Source organism: Drosophila bipectinata, chromosome 2R (assembly GCF_030179905.1).
Source record: "Drosophila bipectinata strain 14024-0381.07 chromosome 2R, DbipHiC1v2, whole genome shotgun sequence".
NCBI classification, from domain to species: Eukaryota; Metazoa; Arthropoda; class Insecta; order Diptera; family Drosophilidae; genus Drosophila; species Drosophila bipectinata.
Genome location: NC_091737.1, coordinates 16,517,511 through 16,539,117, shown reverse-complemented (window position 1 = coordinate 16,539,117; position 21,607 = coordinate 16,517,511). Strand labels below are relative to the sequence as shown.

General features: G+C 47.0%; 6 protein-coding genes across 11 annotated transcripts; 2 read left to right on the top strand and 4 right to left on the bottom strand.

Annotated features, from left to right (window-relative positions):
- The first annotated feature begins 600 nt into the window (after nt 1-600).
- On the top strand, nt 601-7,033 carry LOC108123505 (homeobox protein prospero). Its single transcript, XM_017238707.3, has 6 exons — nt 601-779; nt 3,732-3,753; nt 4,084-4,435; nt 4,760-5,464; nt 5,525-5,796; nt 5,854-7,033. Exons 3-6 carry the CDS (start codon nt 4,156-4,158, stop codon nt 5,944-5,946), a joined length of 1,350 nt encoding a protein of 449 aa, XP_017094196.2. The 5' UTR covers nt 601-779; nt 3,732-3,753; nt 4,084-4,155; the 3' UTR covers nt 5,947-7,033.
- Nucleotides 7,034-7,117: 84 nt separating this feature from the next.
- On the bottom strand, nt 7,118-8,449 carry LOC108123506 (venom allergen-1-like). The gene is made up of 4 exons (XM_017238709.3): nt 7,745-8,449; nt 7,586-7,690; nt 7,364-7,523; nt 7,118-7,306 (listed from the first exon to the last, which is right to left on the bottom strand). The coding sequence occupies exons 1-4, from the start codon at nt 8,293-8,295 to the stop codon at nt 7,286-7,288; spliced, it is 837 nt and encodes a 278-aa protein (XP_017094198.2). The 5' UTR covers nt 8,296-8,449; the 3' UTR covers nt 7,118-7,285.
- Nucleotides 8,450-8,473: 24 nt separating this feature from the next.
- Nucleotides 8,474-9,749, bottom strand: LOC108123507 (venom allergen-1-like). Its single transcript, XM_017238711.3, has 4 exons — nt 9,082-9,749; nt 8,922-9,026; nt 8,700-8,859; nt 8,474-8,640 (listed from the first exon to the last, which is right to left on the bottom strand). Exons 1-4 carry the CDS (start codon nt 9,630-9,632, stop codon nt 8,626-8,628), a joined length of 831 nt encoding a protein of 276 aa, XP_017094200.2. The 5' UTR covers nt 9,633-9,749; the 3' UTR covers nt 8,474-8,625.
- Nucleotides 9,750-9,772: 23 nt separating this feature from the next.
- Nucleotides 9,773-16,939, bottom strand: tamo (PUB and ZnF_RBZ domain-containing protein tamozhennic). Of its 3 annotated transcripts, XM_017238706.3 has the most exons (6): nt 16,268-16,939; nt 13,526-13,687; nt 13,261-13,460; nt 11,962-13,203; nt 11,047-11,900; nt 9,773-10,562 (listed from the first exon to the last, which is right to left on the bottom strand). In XM_017238706.3, exons 2-5 carry the CDS (start codon nt 13,647-13,649, stop codon nt 11,067-11,069), a joined length of 2,400 nt encoding a protein of 799 aa, XP_017094195.2. In that variant the 5' UTR covers nt 13,650-13,687; nt 16,268-16,939; the 3' UTR covers nt 9,773-10,562; nt 11,047-11,066. The 3 variants fall into 3 exon arrangements, with proteins under 3 accessions (XP_017094195.2, XP_017094194.2, XP_070134402.1); XM_017238705.3 differs by having other exon boundaries at nt 9,773-11,900; XM_070278301.1 differs by lacking the exon at nt 16,268-16,939 and adding an exon at nt 14,749-14,767 and having other exon boundaries at nt 9,773-11,900.
- Nucleotides 16,940-17,220: 281 nt separating this feature from the next.
- Nucleotides 17,221-18,516, top strand: Zfrp8 (Zinc finger protein RP-8). Its single transcript, XM_017238674.3, has 3 exons — nt 17,221-17,547; nt 17,605-17,689; nt 17,745-18,516. Exons 1-3 carry the CDS (start codon nt 17,279-17,281, stop codon nt 18,432-18,434), a joined length of 1,044 nt encoding a protein of 347 aa, XP_017094163.2. The 5' UTR covers nt 17,221-17,278; the 3' UTR covers nt 18,435-18,516.
- Nucleotides 18,437-21,371, bottom strand: Naa35 (N-alpha-acetyltransferase 35). Of its 4 annotated transcripts, none has more exons than XM_070278302.1 (7): nt 21,267-21,371; nt 21,109-21,202; nt 20,657-21,029; nt 20,025-20,595; nt 19,788-19,969; nt 18,688-19,731; nt 18,437-18,632 (listed from the first exon to the last, which is right to left on the bottom strand). In XM_070278302.1, the coding sequence occupies exons 2-7, from the start codon at nt 21,117-21,119 to the stop codon at nt 18,492-18,494; spliced, it is 2,322 nt and encodes a 773-aa protein (XP_070134403.1). In that variant the 5' UTR covers nt 21,120-21,202; nt 21,267-21,371; the 3' UTR covers nt 18,437-18,491. The 4 variants fall into 4 exon arrangements, with proteins under 4 accessions (XP_070134403.1, XP_070134405.1, XP_017094158.3 ...); XM_070278304.1 differs by having other exon boundaries at nt 20,657-21,026; XM_017238669.3 differs by lacking the exon at nt 21,267-21,371 and having other exon boundaries at nt 21,109-21,260.
- Nucleotides 21,372-21,607: the final 236 nt, after the last annotated feature.

Here is a 21,607-nt window from a genome sequence, read left to right as displayed (position 1 = left end):
TGCCAGTCTGCAAGGCATTGCGATCCTTCTACCAGAGGTTCATAAAAAAGTCTATAGTGACTGGAATAAACATCGATGTAGATTTTGAAAATGGAAAATTGTGCCCGCTTCCGAAGGGAATGCACTTTTTGAAAAACGTATATTTTGATACCTCAGATTGGGCCGTCATTCTGCCTCGGGGTCTACTCAAATTGAGGCTAAATGTTGTGGACAACGATGAATTTGCAGGTGGCTTTGAGTATATTATAGATATCAAGGATAAAGCCATCTAATGAAGAATAAAAGCGTATCCAGAAAGTGATCAATGTTTCTTGTAGTGCAGTGGGCGTTTAATTTGGGGCTAGGGATTCGGGGAGTTGGCTACTGGGCGATGGGGTGGGTGGTGGCTTTCAACCGAGCGCTTTCACGCGAATAGATGCCCAAAGCAAAGGTCGCAAGGATTGTCCGCGCGAAGCAAAACAATGCAGGACAAATGCCGGAAGAGGAATAGCGCAGGCGCCGGAATTTCGAAAGCTGCCGCCTCTTCTAAAAAGCTCGCCATCCGCAGCAGGACAATAAAAGCTCGGTCCTTTGGCCAGCTTTCCGCAGTCTGTGGCCGTCAGGACTCCCAGAGTGAAAGAGTGTGTGGAAAAACGAAAATTCGACAAATCCGACACGCAATGAGGAAAAGTTACTGTCACCTGAGCTACAGTGAAATTGGAAAAACAAAAAGGACACCAGGTCCAAGGTGCATCAGTTTGCGACAAGCCAATCCGATCCGGCTCTAAATTCGCGGCCAGGTAAGAGTCCCAGCCTTCGGAGACGCCAGTGAACTCCAAGGCTATCAAGTAGTAGTCTAGTATGTTTTCGATTTTTCGTGTCGGCAGGACACAAAGAAAAACGGAGAGAAAACGGCAAGGGGGGCAAAACAGCAAGGACTGACCCACCCAAAACTGATTCAAGGGATCCAACCCGACCCTAGCCCCGAGCTGTTTACTCAATTAGGTATCAGTTTTCCAAAGACAGACACCACGCCACACAATGAACGAATGGACGGGCCATCCATTCGCATTATCTCAGGGCCCGGAATTGCGACGCTCATTCATTTCCCACTTTCGACGGGTCACCGTATGTTGATTCCGATGGGTGATGTGATGATGCCATTCCTGGTATAGGGAGGTGTCGTCGTCACCCGTCACCCGACATCCGATATCCTGTTTTCCTTCCCACCCCCCCTCGTTTACATCTCTCCGCCCTCTGCCCGCAAGGAAACTTGCGGTCCATGTTTGTTTGTTTGTTTACCTGGGCACCCTTCGATGTCCACTAATTGCGGTTCGAGTGTCGGCCGGAGCAGCCAATTAATATCCAATTTGTGTAATTGTGCCGCACCCGTTAGTCCGGCCGAGTGGCCAAAAATCCACAAAGCACTCTCCGGGCCAGAGCCGGGGCACTTGAGCGTAAAAAACGCAGCTAAAATATTCATTGCGTTTGGCGGCAAACGCTTCTCGATAATGGCAAAGAGCTCACTTACCGAGTTGATTTTATGGCCAGCAATTCGGTGTTTCCACAAGGAGAAACTGGTGGACCCATCATTGGGGATTAAAGGTGGATGACCGCAAGAGATCCTTTCAATTCCTATAACTTTCCATAGCAAAGTAGTTAAGCCAAGATTATAATAATTTAAGATTTAATTAAAAACTAAGCTTTCACCTATAGCTTTTATCTTGAAAGGATACATTTTCTTTCAGTGTCCTTTTTATGCTGATGGCCACAAAGTGGATACCGTTTTAATCAGAATAAGCAGGTTGGGGCTGGGGGAATGGGACATTTAAATACAGTATCCATTATCCAAAGTTGGGGGAGATGGTGGCGTGGTGGAAGCCTAGCCAGAAAATAGCGGGATACTTCGCTGAGGGATAAGAAATGTCCTTGCTCACGTCAATGGCAATGCAAGCAGGCTGCACTTGTTTATGCAAGTTTTTATTTTATTCCGTTTTTGTATTTTGTTGCATTTGACAGGACCTCTGGTCAGGACCTGTTAGCAGGAGGCATATCCTTGCCGCTGTCCTCTATTTAGTAATCTGGGTCATTCCGCTATTTATAGACGGCGTGGGCCGAATATCGTCCAGGTGATGGAGATCTACCGGCCATATGTCGCTCCAATCTCACGGTCAAGTCGAGTTTTTAATGTCTCCGTTTACGACAGCCAGCGCTGGAAAAACAATTTACCGCAGAGTGGCACGGCCACGTAACCGACTGTCCGGACCATAAAGCTAGGGAGCAAATCCCGTGGCCCATTCCCTCGTCTATTCATTCGTCCTTCTTTCTTCCTTGCTAGCTGTCTGCTTGGAAATTAATGAGAATGTCAAAGGAACCCTGCCATTGCTCAAAGTCAAAAGTTTCGATTAAAGATTAAGTTGGGCTTCCATTTTAGAGCAACTCCCACACACCCACAGTACTGACTTGACTGGTGTCCCGCGGCTCATAAACAATGCATGACCCATGGCTCGGCTGGGAGTCCTTCGGAAATGCATGCATATGCATCCCGATCCAGCACCTGGCTCCCTGCACCACCCACAAAAGGCCAACTGTTGATGCAACACCGGGGCCACCCACCCAGTAATTACAGTCAGACTTTATTTTAAATATTTAAGCTGAGGGTTTTAAAGGGAAATCTTGACAGAATATTCATCCTTATGGTTATACGCTTAAGGTTTCATCTGATGGGTTATCCTTAGCCAGTCCTTACTGTATGCGGGCATCCTTCTGACTTGTCATACAATATTCACTCTGATGCTGAACTGAATAAGTCCTCGCCCCTTCCCTTAAATCAAACAATTGCCAGGCTTTCCACCCACAATGGTTGAGGGAAGAATTGCCAAACAGTGGAAGGATGCTTTGTGTTCCGATGGTGGTGGCGGTGTGAGGTGGGTGGAAATGGCCCTGCAATTGTTCTGCCTCCAGGTGAACAAAAGTCTAAATGGTGGGGATTTGCGTGCATCCAATCAGCCGGCGGAACGAATATGCTTGCAGAGTCAACAGACACGGCAATTGGAAGTTTATTGTTGGATTGGCAAATATGCCAGGATAAATGTTTGAAAAATTAACATGCCTCCGACAAGCTGCTGTCGGGTTATCAATCAAAAATCGATGAATATCAGTATGCAAATATATGAAACGCCCACGCTTTCCGCACTCGGAACTGCCAAACACCCATTCCGCCCAACAGCCAGCCACCCAGACCAACCAGACCACCCAGCCCACCCCAAAACATATGGCTGGCTTAATTGGCATGCAAAAATCCATCCTCCCACACACGCCGAGTGTCCTTGAAGGATGTTTGCTGGATGGGTGGATGTATGGATGGAGGGCAGACCCAAAAAGGTAATGAGCTTTCTCAGCGCAATAAGCATAATAATAGTTTCCATGCTCACACACACTTTGTGCAGCTCCGGCTCCTTCTCCTTCTCCGTCTCTGGCACATCTCATCTCATCTAGGATCTTGCAAAAGTGGGCTTCGTGCAATCTGCATAATAATGAGAAGGGGGCGTGCCAGGGGGCGGTTACCCAAATATCTCAACAACTTGTCGCGTGACACCAAAACTACATAAAACTAAGTGGGATTGGGGGGTAGAAAAGCGGTCAGCAATCTTGATCTGTGTGCATGTCATCTGAAATGTTACAAATTTTGTATTTAATATAATTAATACTAAACAAAAATAAATCCTTCTCTTTCTCTCTATCAATTACAGGTCATCGATTCAGTACAGCCAGGTAATTTGCGAGTAAGCTTTCATGTAATCTAAATTAAATCGAAAATGTTGCATGCCACTAATCAAGCGAGAAGTGCTGAAACCAAAACTATCCACTGACTAACTAAATTAATATCGGTTTAAGCCCGATGGGAAATCTGTGTGTATTTTGATTGTAATTTTAATTGAATCACTTCCAATTTAGAACCGTATTGTAAACGTCCTTCCACCCCAAACCTCTTTACGTCTCTATCTCTGCAGTTGCCACCCTCTCTGTCTATCTATCGTTCTATCTCTTACTCTATTTTCCATACAATCTAATTGTTTCTTTTACGTCGATGTTGCTGTCAAGTCTGCCATCTCTCTCAATGCCTGTTCAAATAGAAAAGATATTGCATTAGAAAAGCCCTAGAAGTACCAGGACATGGCACCCTTCAAGCTCAAGTTCCGCATGGGGAGCTCGAGGAGCACGTCGCAGGAGCAACACGATCCGGATCCGCAGGTGAACGAGGCCCTGCTGGGCGCCCAGCAGCACCAGAGCCACCACCATCACCAGCAGCAGCACCACCATCAGGAGACGGTGGAGGCCAGCAGCAGCTCCAGCCTCGACCTGGCGGATTGCAGCAGCCTCGGCCAGATGAGCAGCGAGCGCAAGCTGCTCCTGCCCCCCACCAGTGGCGGCAGCGGCACTGGCATGCGATTGGGTAAGAGCTGAGCCATCATACACACAAAGAAAAAACAGACTGCAACTGGTCAGCCATTCGGTATTTATTTGAAAAATAACAAAAAAATCAACTTTCTTTCTATGTGTGTAAATAGTATTATCCTTTGGTTCCATCTTATTATAAGTTACCCCTATTTTTTTCAAGTGCATGCCCGTACGTCTTCCCCTCAAGGCACGAACTTACTATCTCACACTCTTCTAAAAAGTAAAGATCCTAAATAAACGACCAAGTTAAATGATATGATAACCAAAAGATATATCCCTTCCAACTTGAATCCTTGAACTAAAAGGCGAATCTTTACAGGATATTTGAATCAGAGTCGCACTCCGTGCATCAACGAATCCCTCACGGATACGGATGCCGACAACGTGCCCACCACCCCACCGCCTTCCTATGAGCATGTTCTAGAAGAGAACACCCGGCTGTCCCAGCATCAGCGTCAATTGTCCCTGGACAGCGCCACTCCCAACCAGAACAGCCGGCGCAGCTCCGCCAATAGTTCCCGGCACAGTGCCGCCCAGCTAAGCGCCGCCTTGGAACAGCTGACAGGAGGCGGCAGCGACAGCAACAGCATCTGCAACGATCCCGACTGTGTCCAGAATCTGAACCAGAACTACACCAGCTGCAACATCCACAACGGCAACACCAACAGCGGTAACGGCAACGGTAGCCACCATAGCGGCAGCAACAACAACAACGACGGGGAACAGATCATCGAAGGAGTCACTGAGCTGGAGCTGCGAAGCGACATCGAGGAGGAGGAGCAGCTGAGCATCAACGAGTTCCTGCTGGAGTCGGAGATGGCTGCGTCGCCGTCGCGGGGTCGGATGTCCGGCAACCGGGGAGAGTGCTCGGACGATCAGTGTGTGCAGTGCTCGGAGGGCGAGAGCCACTTCGATGGAGATGGGGCAAGTACCAGTAGCCAGGCGGCGGCAGCAGCAGCAGCGGGCGGGCACAGCTTTTACGATCCGCTCCTGAACCGAGGCAGCTACTGCAATTACAATGAGGGTAAGGAAGAGTCCTTAACCTACTATGGGTATGATGACATTGTCTTCTATTCCTTTCCAGGAGGAAACGCCAGTTCAGGATCGGGCTCTGGCAACAATCAAGTCTGCCAGGAGGCCTGCTGCAGCGGATCGAGTTCATCTCGTGGTGATCGCCGGCAAGGACAGCAGCCCAACTGCCACACCAGCCTCCTGACACCGGAAATGATGAGCAACAAGACCAGCAAGGAGATCTACAAGGACCTGGCCAAGCAGTGGGGCATCACCTGCAAGATGTCGGAGAGCTGTCGCTGCATGGAGTGTCAGAGCCACTACTTTGACTGCGACTACGATGATGTAAGTCCTGGGAAGGCGAGTGACTCCAAGGAGGCTTCTAAATATTTCTATTTTCAGAACGAGCATCAGAAGACGGATGGTGGACTGGGCGCTGGAACGCCCATGTTCATCAGCGAGGTGATGCACGGATCCGGATGCAACATATTGTAGAGAAATTTAGGATCTCGAATCAAGGACTCCCATTGGGACTCGCGGGCTTAGGATTTGCTGAACTACCACAGTTATTTAGTTACCTTTTAGTAATCGTATGCGTGTGTCTGAGCGAGGGAGGTACATATGTAGGACGAACAAATCGCGTAATTAGCACTGAATGTTTGCACATTATTCTAAGGTAATGCTGCACTGATATTATGTTATCGTACCACATAGAGAATCGGGAAGGCCAGCCGCAGTAGAGGCTTTAAAAGTAGTGGGGAAGGACAAAGAACGAATCGGTATATACACACGAGTATATATATTTTTGTGTTACCCGTTTAGGTCTTATCGGAATCGAAGTCTCGAGCCTCGAACTTGACGAATGAATTATAAAATTAATATGATAAGTAATTACCCACCTTGCAGATGAACATCTAAATATCCTTGAGTGTGTTCTTTTTCGAAGGTCTTTTGGAACATCATCATTGTTTTCTCCCAATCTTTCCAAACTTTTACAAACCGTTTTCTAAGCTTAATCATAAGAACCCTTCAGGATGCAAGATGAGAGGCATTCCCGTGCCCTTTTTGGAAAACACGGTCGGAACTACCACGCTTTGGTGGGGTTCTGGGCGGAACTACAACATTTCAAGTCAATGTAATCCCCATTAAAATATAAATAGTTTAAGCTAGTTGTGCACTTTTGTGCTACAGCACTCGGAGAACCCAAAAATAACGAAGTGAACTTCATCGAAATGCCGGTACGCATCTTAGTTATTTTTTTAGGAAACTACTTGAAAACAATGAAATAGGCAAACCCTAGTCTGAACGTTTATCTAATCCTGATTTAGAATCGTTGAATGTTGAAAACTTGCTTTGTGTGTACGCTATAAAATATATATATATATATTATATACTTTCCCCCAGAGATATATGCTGGTTTCACTCGACAAATCGCACTCAAAACGAAGAACACGGCTACAAATATTGAGAAAAACAAATATAGTAAAGCAAAAAATGACTAAGTCTGTTAGCTGTTAGATGGTATTAGGAATTCATTGCGAAAACAAACGACAAGCGTTTAAGAAACCCAAATAAATATTCAAGAAAAACGGCAAGTTCACACATAGCTCTGTAAGATGAAAGTCAAAACTCGCAACAGAATAGAAATTAATTTCGAAAAGGATCGTAGGAATTGTAAGGATTGTATTTGGGGTTCTGAAAGTCATTAAAGATGGTTGGACTCCTGTGCTTCAGAACCCATTTAGGCCAGAGCATACAAAAATATATAAAAGTACGATTACGTATGTAAATCAAAAGACCATTTTTCATTTCCTCGTTTCTTGGGGGCTTGAAACTAATCATAGTGATCGTGGAACTGTAAGAAAAATTATGGTAAGGGGAGTATAATTGAACTCGTTAGGATACTTCTTACCGCGTCGAACATGGTTCCTTTATTGTGACACAAGTGCCCGAAATTGATGCTGCGCTTAGTGCGCCAAGATTCGCACTGGGAAGCTGGTTCTCCGGACTTATAGACGTACGAATTGGCGATGTTGGTAAAGTCAAACATGCAGGTCAGGAAGTGGCACATGCTGGAGAGGATTAGAGCTATCACAACAAAGACAGAGGAGAGAGGAAAGCCCCCACAACGTACCCAACTTTTTGGCCTCGCTCGCAATTAGAACCAACAGCGATTCCACAACCCACGCGGGAAACTCGATCATTAACGATTGTGGTAAACTGACCCACGCCATAGTGCCTGTGGAGCAATGGGTTATCTTTTGGAGCCTCAGCCTCTCAAGAGCGCACTCACTTTTCGGGATCGTAATTTTTGACCAACTCCTCCGGATCGTCCACTGCCATGTACTCGTCGAACATTGGTTTCAGCGTGAGGCTGAGGATCTCCCACAAAGTAATCTTCTTGTTCAGAACACCAATCATGGCGAGAACCTCGCCCGCATACGGGAAGCGTTTGGTGGCCCGGCATTCGGAGTGCATAAAGGACACCGTCTTGGCGTGACTGCGAGCCAGGTAGCCCAGCTCCTCGTCCCAGATCAGCACTCGCATCCTGGAGGCACTCGGAAATGTTTTATTATTCCCGGTTCGAAGATCGCCACTGGCCAGCCTATTGCGGTACTGATTAAATTTTCCCAAAACTCTGGAGCGGAATTTCGGAGCATCCGGCATAGTGTCCTCGTACTTGACAGACCCGTCCAGGGGGTATAGCTTGTCGAGGTTGCACATAAAATGCTCCATATGTTTTGTCCGACACAAATGGCTCTTGTTCTGACAATAGTTGTAGCCAGAAGCGGAGGGAAGGACCTCCAACAGAAATATGGCCAATACAGGGACGAGCTTCGACATAATTACTTAAAATTTTAATCTTTAGTGTTTGGATGTCTACTGAAATATTGATTGGAAATTTATTGAATAATCTTTGACATTAAAGGCAGGAAATGCCTAGATCTTGACCCTATTCCCCCCATTTATAAAACATATTATTAAACTTTTTCAACATTTTTGAACGGATTGTAAGAATTTTAGGGATTGTATTGGGGGTTCTGTAAGTCATAAGATGGTTAGTATTTCGGTCTTCAGAACCCATTTAGGTCAGGGCATAAAAAAATATATCAAAGTACGAGTACATATATATATCAAAAGGCCATTGTTTCCTGGGGGCACCCGTTTGTCAAACTAATCGTTGTTATCCTGTAAGAGAAATTATGGTAAGGGGGGTATTGAATTGAATTCGTTAGGATACTTCTTACCACGTCGAACATGGTTCCTTTATTGTGACACAAGTGCTCGAAGTCGATGCTGCGCTTAGTGTGCCAAGATTCGCACTGGGAGGCTGGTTCTCCTGACTTATAGACGTACGAATTGGCGATGTTGGTAAAGTCAAACATGCAGGTCAGGAAGTGGCACAAGCTGGAGAGGATTAGGTGGATCACCACAAACGCTTACAAGAGAGGAAAGCCCTCACAACGTACCCAACTTTTTGGCCTCGCTCACAATTAGAACCAATAGCGATTCCACAACCCACGCGGGAAACCCGATCACTGACGATAGTGGCGAAGTGACCCACGCCATAGTGCCTGTGATGAAATGGGTTACCTTTTTGGAGGCTAAGCCTCTCAAGAGCACACTCACTTTTCGGAATCGTAATTTTTGACAAACTCGTCTGGATCGTCCACTGCCAGGTACTCGTCGAACATTGGTTTCAGCGTGAGGCTGAGGATCTCCCACAGAGTAATCTTTTTGCTCTGGACACCAATCATGGCAAGAGCCTCGCCCGCATACGGAAACCGTTTGGTGGCCCGGCATTCTGAGTGCGTAAAGGACACCGTCTTGGCATGACTGCGAGCCAGGTAGCCCAGTTCCTCGTCCCAGATCAACACTCGCATCCGGGAGGCACTCGGAAACGTTTTATTACTTCCGGTTCGTAGATCGCCACTGGCCACTATGTTACGGTACTGATTAAACTTGTACAAAAAACTGGAGCGGAGTTTCGGAGCATCCGGCATAGTGTCCTCGTACTTGACAGATCCGTCCAGGGGGTACAGCTTGGCGAGGTTACACATAAAATGCTCCATGTTTCTTTTCCGACAAAAGTGGCTCCTGTTGTGGCAATAGTTGTAGCCAGAAGCGGAGGGAAGGAACTCCAACAGAAATATGGCCAATACAGGGACGAGCTTCCACATAATTACTTGCAATTTTAATCTTCTTTAGTGTTTATTGAAATGTCTATTTAAATGATTGGAAATTTATTGAATAATCTTTGACATTAAAGGCAAGAAATGCCTGCATCCTGACCCTTTTCCCCCATTAATAAAACATATTATTAAACTTTTTCAAAATGTTTTTATTGTTTTTTTTTCGTTAGGGATTTTTTTTAGGAAGAGCTGCCTCTAAATTCTTTCAGTAATATAGTATGCAAAGTTATTTAATAAAATGGTTTGAGCGAAGGTTGTGCCTAAATGGCTTTAGTGAAGTTTACTTTTATTGATTCAATTCTTTATCAGTTTAGCTTTCTTTAAGTTTAGTATTTTATTGAATAACTCTTTGTTTATTGCAAACGTTATATACAGGAAAGGCATTTTCAAGGGGATTCAATGAGCAAACATCGGGGATCAAACAAAAAACAGGATAAATCATTTAACAAAGATTCATAGGTACGCGGTATCGTTTGTTTACAAAAATATGTCGAGTGCTTTCGTTTCTACCAGAGGATGCTATTATTCGTAACATTTCGTAATAATCAATAGAGTAACATTTTTTTCTTTTAACAAACAAATTAGCTTTGGGACACGGTGCTCGTGTGGCGGGGAATTGTCATATAGCTTGGGTGGGTGGGATGACAAGTTAGCTTTACAAATTCTGGCTTTAATATCCTGTCGTACTCCTTTCCTTTCCGGTAAAATTTTTAATCAAAAATTTCAAGTTTACAACCCGTACCAGTTCTGTTCGATTTTCGAATTATTTTCTGTTATTTTTTTTTGCGGTATGCTTAGCTCGGTTCCGGTTCATCTTTGAATTGAAATCGCTTATTTTACGGCTATAGGTGTATTATCTATGCAAGTTTCCGGTATATATACTTGACTGCATCCTCCTCTGCATCAACTTCTATTACGCTGAAAATACGTATTGTGAACGCAACTATTAGTATAAGGTATATATAATTATCAGTTGATTTTCTAGAAAAGTTTCAAGTTTAAATTTCACTCTTTCGCGCCGCAAGCACACGTACAAATATATAAATGTCTATATGTGGTATATATATATATATAAATATATATAATATATAATATGTAGATGACTTATACAGGGAGGCACGTAATTTGAAACAGAAGCGCCCTTAACAATTGGAAACAATCTAAAACTAATTAAAGCGTGTGTTTACAGGTAAGGATAACTAATTAGAATACTTCATATGTACACGCTGCCGACACACAATCCTACACTGCAGCACAAAAACCGTGAGCCAAGATCCCAACATCGGTAGACCTGGAGAACAAAGGGCTGCCTGCCTGCCTGGCAAACGTACGAGACTAGATCTTGGAGACACGCACAGGCTTACACATTGGTCATATAAAAAATATATCAAGCTATACACACTGTTTTGTATCACTAACGGGTTAGACGCAGGTCGAGGAGGCGTGCGACACGTTGCTTGCCGCTGCCGCCGCCGCCGCTGCAGCCGCTGATGAAGATGCCGCCGAGGCGGCCTCCAGGCTAAAGTCTTTGCTACGACAGCACATCTCGCAGATGCGCTTGGTGTCCGGATTGAGGAACGTGCAGAAGCAACAGCTCCACTCGTTCGGACTCGTCACAATCAGCTGCGGCGACACTGGCAGCGGTTGCTTGGGCACAGTGCCCGTGCCCGCACCGCCGCGGCTCCGCGACCCGGTTCCTCGATTGTCCACGACCGCCGTCTTCAAGGCCGATTTCTTCTTCACGCCGGGCGCACTGCTATTTGGCAGCGGACTGGGTGCCGGCGCTTGCACCACCTTCGCCTCACGGCGTGAAGTTGCCGATTTCTTGTCCAGTGTGCGCGCCTTGTCACCGTTCGGCTCTCCGTTATTCCGCGATGATGGCTTTGCCGTCGTCTCACGCCGTTTCTCCGGGGGATTTGCAGCGCCATTCGAGATGGCCAGCGAGTCCAGATCCAGGCTTTGCACCAGCAGGTCCTCGCGATCGCCCAGATCCTTGGAGTAATTGGATCTTTCGAGATTTTTAAAGACATAGTTCCAGGACTCAAAGCTGCCAACGCCCTCCTGAACCTTGGGCATCAGTGGTGGCGAGTTGCTGTCCACCGTCACGAAATCGTCCAGGCTGGCCGAGTCATAGCTGTTCAAATCGGAGATGGTGGTGGGAATATCACGTTCGTTGCCGGATCTCTTTGCAGGAGCTGTTCGGCTGGCCCGCTCCTTCAATTCCTTGGGCATTTTGCGATTATTGTCCATGGTGCTCTATAGAATTACAAGAATCTTGTTAAGAATAGGAGATGAAGAGGATCCATGTTAAGCTCACCAGTTTGTCCGCCGAACGCAGATGCTTGTCAGTCTGATTACTGCCACCCGCTTCGGCCAGTGCCCGCATCCGGCTGCTCTTCGGTACAGGCTGGGCGTAGATGTACATGTCCTGGGCCGAGGGAGGCGGCGCCTGAGGCACGGGTGGGGGCAGGTCGTAGCCCCTGTACGAGGAGTACATCGCCGCCGGATTGCCGCGCATACTCGGCATCACTTGTGGCCTCAGTTCGGCGTATTGGGGATCGTACTCGTGTGTCCCAAAGTCGTGCTGCGTCAGCTGGGCCCGATCGTCAAAGTCGATGAGATGGTGGTCCGGCGGGTAAGTGCTCTGGCGGTGCTGCATGGCTGCCGAGCTGGGCAACTGCCTCCGGTGCAGGTCACAGCTGTGCGTCGGATTTTCCAGCGTGGCGTACATGTTCCTCTGCTCCCCAGTCGCGTACAAATCAGCCGGAGAGGCGTAGGGGGCATTCAGTTGACTGGAGATGTTGTAGGGCAAGGGGAATCGATTCCCAGGGGCATTGTAGGCCCCGGCCACAGCCGCATAGGAGGCACTGCTGCCCATGCTCAGACCGTCCAGGCAGTCGTACGGAGCCTCGTAGACGTGGGGCACCGGCTGGCACTGGTGATGCACCGGCAGCTGCTGGTCGAAGGAGTGGCGGTGCGGCAGGTGGGCGTGCGGCTCCTGGTAGTGTTCCAGGCTGCGCGAGTGCGTCATCAGCGGGCCGGACAGCTGTTGTTGCTGCGCCGGCGATGGGGTTGCCGGGTAAGCGGGCACCATGCCATAGCCATTCGTATGCATGCCATAGCTGTTGGGGTTTCCGGGAAGCTGCTGGGCCGGGAGGTTACCGTTGCCGTGGAGGGCACAGCTGCCGGCAGCTACATTGCTGTAGACGTTCTCCTGCAGGGGCTGCTCCTTACGCACCCGCTTCTCGCTCAGTCGGTACACAATGTCCTTGATGGCCTGCGTAGTGCCGCCCACGTGGCGTTCCCGATGCTGGAGGATGTCGCGCCAGGTGCAGGTGTAGCCCGCCGCCGTGACGCCCGCGTAGATGTGCTTCATTATTTGGCACTCGACATAGGCGGCCATGGCATCGCGGGACACGTTCGTTACCTGGTCGGGGCAAATAGGTCCCTCCAGGACGAAGGTGTCTTCCGAAATGCGTCGATAGCCCATAGCAAGGAAGAGCTGCTCGGCGTCCAGCAGTCGGGATTGAATATCGTGCTGGTAGCAGCCCGAATAGGTCTATAAAAAACGATTTAGGGTAAGAATCCAAAGGGATAGTTATAATAGAGGACTAACCTTGAGCGTTCGATATTCCTTGCGCCATGGTTTCGTGACCAAGTTGTTGGCATACTGGCTGATGGTCTCGAATGCCACTAAGGCATTCTGGGCCGAAAAGTCGCCCAGCTCACGCACAGACTTCCGCAGCACATGTCCAGTCTCCGGCAAAAAGAACTTTCGATCGTGCTGCACCAAGCAGAGGAACTCCTTGAGACAAACTTTAATGAAATGGGTAAACAATGTATTATTCTGAAAAACATTTGAGATGAAGTAGGAGACTTACCCTCCAGCTGCTTGCGCTCCTCAAGCTTTTCGATGTTCTCCTCCTTCTCCAGATACGACCAGTGGCGCCGGAGTATCTCCCCCCACAGATCGGTGAGAAGGTCGCGCGGCACGAAATCTGACATGTCGTTGTAAGGACTCTCATTCAAGGCGCCTCCGGCTCCTGCGAAACAATATAAGCAAAGGCGAGGCGAAGGTTATTCCACTGCAAACATCTCAAGTTGAATCTCTGGCTATTGATTTTCTACCAAGAGATGCACGGGGGGGCACATCCCCGATGCACTTGGTCTAGCGGCAGATGGCATGAGTCACACAGAGAAGTAGCGCCATGACGCACAATCGAAACATGCAGCCAGCAAATAAACACACATACTATACTGGCACGGGTATGGAGTAACAATAACTGGCCAGATAAGAGCAAACAATGGCTAGAACCCATTGTGGCCCGGCATCGATAGTAGTCCCGATGGCTGTGCTTTCGGTTCGTTATCAGTTTCCACCTCCCAGCCGGAGGAGGAATGGTTACCCTCACAGTTGGCAACAAAAAGCACAACAGTGCGGATACTTTATTTTTTTTTAAAAGCAAATAACCGGGAATCCCCGAATTCGAAAAGGGAACTTCACTTCCAAGAGCTTGTCTGGGGATTAGGAAGCTAACGGAGCAACTCTCCATTACTAAAGGAAATCGTACAAATGCCAGAAGCCCTGCGTCTGTGGTGCCACCGATTTAGCTTTATCTTTCAGCACAAACATTTTAAATAAAGACTGTGTATATAGTATCTAGATATCGGCTATCGTGTGAACCGCCAAAGATCGTCCATTGGCCTTTAGGGGACTTGATATAAACTTGATATGCGGTAAATTAAAACAAAACAAGAAGAGAAGTATATAAAGAAATGCGAAAAAGAGGGAAACAAGGTCCCAGAGCCGGGCTACGTTGAATAACCTTGGCAAGTGACTCACTTTTGCAATCAGAATGCGAACCAAGGCGTGAAAAAAAAAACAAGCGCGACAAGTGCTATTTCTTAAAGCAAAAGCAACAAAGTCAAAAAAAAAAAAGTCAAAAGCAGAAGCAAAAACAAACTAAATCACAAATAACTAACTAAGTGAGCTTGGGGGCGATAGATTACAGGCACGCCATCGAGTGCAGCCAAGCAAAGTGCTCCTATCTTTATAATTCAATCGAAATTATAATTCATTTAAGAATATTAATAAATCACATACCAAGAGCATTGACGTTTATATATTTTGGAAATTTTGTATTAAGACTAATAACTCAACAGTGACTAAGTTAGTTCCTATTATAAGGGGGGGTTCTTCTTTTGATTTCTGGGAATTAAACTGCAAGCCAATTAAGTACTTTTGCCACTGATGGAAGCCCGCGGCAAAGTGCATTTTAATTAATGTGTACTTTCGAGCATTTATTTGCATATTTTGTTAGCTGCTCCCCTGAAAGGGAAAATCTTTTAACAAAAAAACAGAAAAGAAAGCGCCTTGCGAGCCAAAGAAAGTCGTTCACAAGTCGATAAGAAAAGTGTAAAATCATAGTTCCAAGAGTATTGTTGTTATTCGAAGCCGATTTAAAATCAATAAACAACTGAAAACTGATTGGGCTTGCTCGCCTGAAAGAGATGTTTATTTATTTTGACTTACTTAGATTTCAAAGCTTGGCAAAAACTGGCCTGGCATTGTGGCCATCTAGCATTTTATGGAATTCGAACTGACCGGCTGCATTGCGACGATTCGGAGAACGAGGGAGTAATTGGATTTTCAATATTTATTGCCCGGACTGGCGCAAAGTGATGCCCGGGCACACATAACCACCAATGATGATGATGGCATGCAGAAGCAGAAGCAGGAGCAGGAGCCGAGTGAAAATGCCATTGGACTCGAGACTCCGGAGTGCGGTATGTGTGTGCTGACAACATTACAATGGACACAATATGGCAGGGATTTCAGGCATTTATTGATTTAGGCCATAGCCATAGCCAGAACCTCAGTCCAGAGATGTGGTCGTGTGTGTATGTTTACTTTAAGGGTCTGTCCAAAGTATTGATTGGGAAGGATAAGGATGGAACGTGCAACAGTTTCATGACGTCCAATTGGCCGAGTCATCTCTTCTTGGCTTTCTCTGCCTTGGCAAGATGTCAGCCGCGTCTGGCGGCACTGCCGGCTATATAGCCATCACATATTGGCCATTATGTGCGACTATATATGCGTCTGCCTACCGGCAACCGACAACGTCAGCCGACAGCCGATGGCAGGGTGCTCCAATTCTTATTTTCAGCAATGCGGTACTAAATTTAGCAAATAAAAGCTCACCCGGCTCATCCTCTCGACAAGTAACCAAACACATAAAGGCTCTCCGAAGCAATTAACTTAAAAAGATCGAAGTTCTGATACCCTTCAGGTGGATTATCTGGATATTCTTATCAGAATCTTATCCAAATAAATGGCGGGAATAATAAAGATTTTAAAGCAAGAGACACTACGAGTATAAAATCGTAATATCCAAGTACCGATTATGAAATGCATTACATTGTAGGAGGAATAAAGTAGTTACAGCTGGGCTTACTTACATAAAATGTAATAACAAGGGTCGTAAATAGTTCGAAAATAAGAGAAGCTTACTCCATTCCAGGCATGACTAACCAAACCTAACCAGACTAAACAGATTATTCAGCCACTTGGAATGGAGTACAATTCCCGTTTATTACCAACTGGTGACTAAACTCAGACTCACAGATATTCCCAGTTGTATCCTGGTCGCGTGAATTCTCATTTTTGCATCTTCCTTCGCAGAAACGTCCGCGCGCTGGAAAAGTCAACACAAGTTCACCTCTCGCAACGGCTGTTGCCAAATTTGTGCGTGTGTGGGTGGCTGGGTGGGTGGTTGGATGGTTGGTTGGTTGGGCGGCTGTGAGTGTGACTGTTGTGGATAAGTATGAGTGTGGGTGGGTTTATTTTTAGCACGCCAACGGAAGAGAGGGGAGCGGAAACGGGCAACACGATAAGGCAGATTCTGCTTCCGCAATGTTGTTGTTGGCTGCCGTTGCGGCAGCAGCTGCTGCTGTTGTTGTTTCTACTGAGACTGAGAATGCGACTGCTTCTGCGATTTCTGCTTATATTATTATTAAGAAATGTTACGCCTCTCCAGCGTCTCTTCTTCTCGCTTGTTTGCGTTGACAAATCTTGCTGCTGCGCTTTCACAATCAAAACTTTTCCACTTGTCGCTTTTCAATGCTCGTCTGCACATTTAAATTATATTTTTCTTTTGTGGCACACAATTGTTTGCATTCGGGGGTAAACAGAAAGCTTATTTTCTACACGCGTTCATCACAATTGTAAATAAAATAAAAATTAAATCTGTTCGGAGAACTTTTAACTGTGAAATATGACCGCTTACTGAATGGCTGAAAATCCATTCGAACAATAAACGGAAAGAAACTTGACTCTGTTAAAAAGCTCTGTTACCATGGACGTAGGCAGGGTGTCAAAACAAAAACACAAAGAGTGTTCAATTAGATCCACAACACAAAGCAAAGAATTAAGCCTATTTCTCAATTTTCTTAGAATTTCCTACCTTGCTAATCTTAACAAGCAATTAGTTTGTTCAGCGTTACTTTTTAGAGAGGGACTTCCCCTTCAAATTATCGATAACATTATGTTGACGTTTGCTTCTTATCTGTTATCAGCTTACAGAAGTTCTGGCTATGTTATCGGACGGTCACATTTAACACGAGTTTCTAACAACATGGAAATAGATTTGGGTTTCGCGGAAAAACAAGACGATGTTGCCTGGCTGAGCAACCGGTACTTTCCCAGCAAGCTTGGTGGTCAGCCCGCCTGGCTGGAGTTGGAATCCCTGCCCGCCACGACAGTGCTACAATGCAGCAAGTGTAAGGCTCCGAAATCCTTCCTGGCTCAACTCTACTCCCCATTCGAGGATGAGTTCAACTTCCATCGCTCCATATACGTGTTTTTGTGTCGGAATCCGGACTGCCAGCAACCGCAGGATGCAAGGTAAGTCTCTGTAATTTGGTCTAGAAGGTAAAATATAACCTTTTATATCTGAAACAGCAATTTCACGGTGTTGCGCTCACAATTACCATTGAAGAACAAGTTTTTCTCGGAGGAGGATCCAGATGACGAAGGTGATCCATTGGTAAGTCAATATGGTTCTCCTTTCCCAGATTACACCTACTTATCAATCTTTGTAGCCGGCTATTCCTTGCTGGAAGAAGCTGTGCGCCGCCTGTGGTTGCTTGGCTCCTCATGCCTGCAGCAAATGCAAGGCAATCCACTATTGCTCCTCTGAGCACCAACGTGCCCACTGGCCTCAGCACAAGCCCAGTTGCGGCTCTTCCAGCAGCGCCCGCCATGAACCTCTGGGCAACGTAGAATTTCCTGAATTCGAAATTGTAATGGACAGCAATCCAACAAATTCAGCGGAAAACGAAAAGGACGACGAGACACGATTGGCAGAGTTCGAGGAGTTGGAGGCCAGTGGCAAGACGGGCGAACTTAGCAACGTTTCCGAGGCAGAGCTGGACAAATACTTCGGGCAGACAGCGGCAGCGGATGACAAAACGTTCCGTCAGTTCAAAAAGAAAACGGCAGCGGAGCCCGAACAGATTATACGCTACCAGCGTGGCGGCAGTCCATTGTGGATTACAGATACTACCAAGACGGTACAAGATCGATTGGAGTCCCTACCGAACTGCAGTGCTTGTGGTGGGGCTCGTCAGTTCGAGTTCCAGATCATGCCCCAGGCACTGACGCTGCTGGAAGATGAAAACCTCGACTGGGGTGTTTTAGCGGTCTATACTTGTGCCAGGAGCTGCCCCATCGAAGGCTATGTGGAGGAGGTGCTCGTCAAGCAGGACATAGTAGCTGAGGAGCAGAGTTGACATTAAAATGCATACATATAAATTTATTTTGTCAATTGCGGAACACAAGAACACGATCTACTTCAGTTTAATGATTGGGAAATAGCTGTGTTTGGAGAAGTCAAATTCGGGCTGTCGTTTCACTTCCTTCTGGTGCCCGCGGGCCAGTACGTTCATCACCACAAAGTTGGTGCGTGCAATTTGCAGAAGATCCAGCATCTGTGGGAGAAAATATCACTTAATTTATGCATTTAATTCAAGTATCTAGACTTACCTCCTGATCTGGGTTCTGGATGCTTTCCAGGACGTTTCGCGCCTGGTCAAAGTGCTTGGCCGCATAGCTATAGAGCTCCTCAGCACTGGGTCGCATCATGTGGTCCCTGATGTTCTTGAATTCCGCATACGAGACGGGTGGAGGACTGGTGAGGGCGGCGAATGGCAGGAAGCGACGATTGTAGCGAATCTCCTCATTGTCGAACTTGGACAGCGGCAGACGCACGCGTCCATCTTTGGTCAGAGCTCCCATCGCCTTGTACATGCCCCCACAGAGGCTCAGCAGGGCGTGGTGAAAGACTATTTCGGCGCGATATGGTCGCTGTTGCTTCTTATTTTTCTTCGGCTTGGCCGCTTTGCGGTTCTTAGCAGCTCCACCGCTACCACTGTTGGACTGAATCTTGCTCTGATGCTCGGCGTACTCCTCCTGGGCCAGCAGGATGTTCTCGGTTCGCGTGAGAGCAGAGACGAGGAAGCCTACTAGGAACTCGTATGGATACCAGTAAATGTACAGGAACTCGTGCACGGCGTACAGTTCCAATTCGAAGCCGGACATGAGGAAGATGAGCATTGCACGGAAGCAGTTGTACAGGACCCACGTGGAGAAGTGAGTGCTGTGTTTTAGGGCTGTGGCCAGAGGCTCGTTGCCCTCCATGGCCTTCTCGTTGGCCAGTTGATTCATTACAGAGTCTAGCCGCGCCGCGTCCACTTGAATGGTATCAAAGTTCTCGATCAGCCGCGCCAGCTTGTCCCGCTGGCGAGCGCGATTGAAGCCACAGATGCGGATGAATTGCGTGAAGGTGTTCATATTGATGCAGTATCGGAAGAAGTTCTCCAGGTGCTGTTGAACCTTGGGATCAGCGGCTACAGGGTGTTTGGTATTCAGAACGGGCGGTGAGTTGAAGATTTGCACTGAATGGCGTAGGAATTGCTTCATGGGCTGCTTTCCGTGCGCCAGCCGAATGTTGGCGCTGAAAAGACTCTGTAGCACACTCCTGGACAAAATGCACTGACCCGACTTTTTGCTGTACTCGATGAAGAAGTTCTGAAAATAAAGAGGCATTCTTCCAGTGCTTCCATTTCTTAGGATCTTGGACTTACCAGCGCCGAGTAGTAATCCTTATGCCTAATGACTTTGCAGGCGTATTTAAAGCGGGAAACCATCTCCTCCAGAAATTGATAACTGGCCGGGCGGTCCCTGATCTTTATGCTACGCGGAAATGCAGGAGGTTGGCTTCGGTCGTGGATGCGCGGAGAGAAGCCCATAGGATTCGGTGCATCGGCTAGGGAATCATAATAATGTCAATGTTGGGAATGTCGCAATCGCTAACTACTTACAGCCCTTTTCAGGTTGGGTACCCCTATCCAAGGTCCTTCGTATCAAAGGCAGGAGCTCGGAGGCAACATTGAGGTTTTTGTAGATTTCATTCATGGTATCCTCGCTGCTTTCAATGGTTGCCATTTGCTCCACTTGGTAGATGACTTGGAAGAGATGCCGCATGAAACGCAGCCGATGCACAACCGCCATCCAATCCTCTGGTGCCGCAAGCTGCTTGCATTTTCGCACAAGCTCGTCCTCAACCTCCTTGAGTGATCCAAAGACAGAAGAAGGTTGAGCCTTTTCGGCGCCTAAAAGAGCAGAGTTTCCATATAGCTGAAAATCCTCCTCCTCGTTGACGGCGGCCCCGGCTATGATGTTTTTGATGACCACGATGAGATTGCGCACGGCAGTACAAAAGACTCGAAGCGCCTTGTCCTTAATCTTGGACGGAGCGTGCAGGTACAGGCAGGTGAATAGCACTTGGTCCATGGAGTTGCCCTCCAGCCAGGACACGATGCAAGAGAAGAGAGCATCAAAGATTCCTATCAGTTCGGAGGGCGTGAGATCATCTAGCTTGATGGCGCCCATCTAAAAATGATTAAGGGGGGTTTAGCCACTTAGGGAACATAAAACTCTTTAATTCACTCACAGCTATGGCCGCCTCGAAGGAGGGCGGCGGCAGATCCTGCCTGTCGAAGCCCATTCCTACATCCATCTTGGGGTCCATGATTTCAATGGCGGACATGGCCTCGAAAAGACCAAAGAGCATGTCCTGGGCCAGTTCACCCGGCTGCAGCTCCGCACAGGCGTCGTGGAACTCTTTGGTGACATCCACCCATCCATGCATAGGATACTGGGTGATGTCCTCTGCGGCACTGCCGCTCCGCATGACCCGTTGGACCTCCGGATCAAGGAAACCGCACTCGCTGGCGCTCCACTCATCCTGCTCGGAGCTGCTAGCTCGTGCTGCCGCTGCTGCGGCCGCAGTGGCTGCCTGGAAGTCGGGTGGCTCCACAACACTGCTGCGAAAGATATTTATATGCGACAAAAGATATGTAGATACATCTGTATGTTACCACCACCGGGGACTGGCTGGCTCACCTTCCGTTCATTGTGTTTTGTTCTGCGCTGCCCGGGAAAGTCGCTGTCTATGTCTTAGTTGGACGTTGAGCTAGCGGGCAACCTGTGGCTCGATCTGGTCCCAAAATTCTTTTATTTATAAAAGTTTAACTTTTAGTATGGCAAAATATGTAACTTACAGTGTGACCAGGCGGAACTAATAGAAAAGCCCGGTGCATACCCAAAATACCAATTGAACCAGAGAGGGAAAGATTTTTGTAAAGCACCACTTTTTGTCGAAATGTTCAATTAATTTCATCATTCTGAACTTAAAATTCATCTTAAAATATTAAGATACGTGTTATCTAAGCATAATTTATAAAATTTCGTATTTTCCCGCCCAATTTTAAACTTATTGCCGCCCTGGTTCTGTTAACAGTAACCTCCTCTCAATAACAGTGGCCAGTCGTTACAACTGTTGAAATTTTTAAAATTGCTGATTCAGATAAAAAACGCATAAACAAGGAAGGAGCATTACTTA

Bases quoted from the DNA above. Each gene is read 5' to 3' on its own strand.
- LOC108123505 (XM_017238707.3), top strand. From the start codon at position 4,156: ATGGCACCCTTCAAGCTCAAGTTCCGCATGGGGAGCTCGAGGAGCACG. The intron at 5,465-5,524 runs GTAAGGAAGAGT...ATTCCTTTCCAG, and splicing joins CTACTGCAATTACAATGAGG to GAGGAAACGCCAGTTCAGGA. The intron at 5,797-5,853 runs GTAAGTCCTGGG...TTCTATTTTCAG, and splicing joins TTGACTGCGACTACGATGAT to AACGAGCATCAGAAGACGGA.
- LOC108123506 (XM_017238709.3), bottom strand. From the start codon at position 8,295: ATGTCGAAGCTCGTCCCTGTATTGGCCATATTTCTGTTGGAGGTCCTT. The intron at 7,691-7,744 runs GTGAGTGCGCTC...ATTGCTCCACAG, and splicing joins AAAAATTACGATCCCGAAAA to GCACTATGGCGTGGGTCAGT. The intron at 7,524-7,585 runs GTACGTTGTGGG...AATCCTCTCCAG, and splicing joins GAGCGAGGCCAAAAAGTTGG to CATGTGCCACTTCCTGACCT.
- LOC108123507 (XM_017238711.3), bottom strand. From the start codon at position 9,632: ATGTGGAAGCTCGTCCCTGTATTGGCCATATTTCTGTTGGAGTTCCTT. The intron at 9,027-9,081 runs GTGAGTGTGCTC...ATTTCATCACAG, and splicing joins AAAAATTACGATTCCGAAAA to GCACTATGGCGTGGGTCACT. The intron at 8,860-8,921 runs GTACGTTGTGAG...AATCCTCTCCAG, and splicing joins GAGCGAGGCCAAAAAGTTGG to CTTGTGCCACTTCCTGACCT.
- tamo (XM_017238705.3), bottom strand. From the start codon at position 13,649: ATGTCAGATTTCGTGCCGCGCGACCTTCTCACCGATCTGTGGGGGGAG. The intron at 13,204-13,260 runs GTTAGTCCTCTA...CGTTTTTTATAG, and splicing joins AGGAATATCGAACGCTCAAG to ACCTATTCGGGCTGCTACCA. The intron at 11,901-11,961 runs GTGAGCTTAACA...GTAATTCTATAG, and splicing joins TGCGTTCGGCGGACAAACTG to AGCACCATGGACAATAATCG.
- Zfrp8 (XM_017238674.3), top strand. From the start codon at position 17,279: ATGGAAATAGATTTGGGTTTCGCGGAAAAACAAGACGATGTTGCCTGG. The intron at 17,548-17,604 runs GTAAGTCTCTGT...TATCTGAAACAG, and splicing joins CAGCAACCGCAGGATGCAAG to CAATTTCACGGTGTTGCGCT. The intron at 17,690-17,744 runs GTAAGTCAATAT...CAATCTTTGTAG, and splicing joins ATGACGAAGGTGATCCATTG to CCGGCTATTCCTTGCTGGAA.
- Naa35 (XM_070278302.1), bottom strand. The intron at 19,970-20,024 runs GTAAGTAGTTAG...ATGATTCCCTAG, and splicing joins TACCCAACCTGAAAAGGGCT to CCGATGCACCGAATCCTATG. The intron at 19,732-19,787 runs GTAAGTCCAAGA...CTTTATTTTCAG, and splicing joins AGGATTACTACTCGGCGCTG to AACTTCTTCATCGAGTACAG.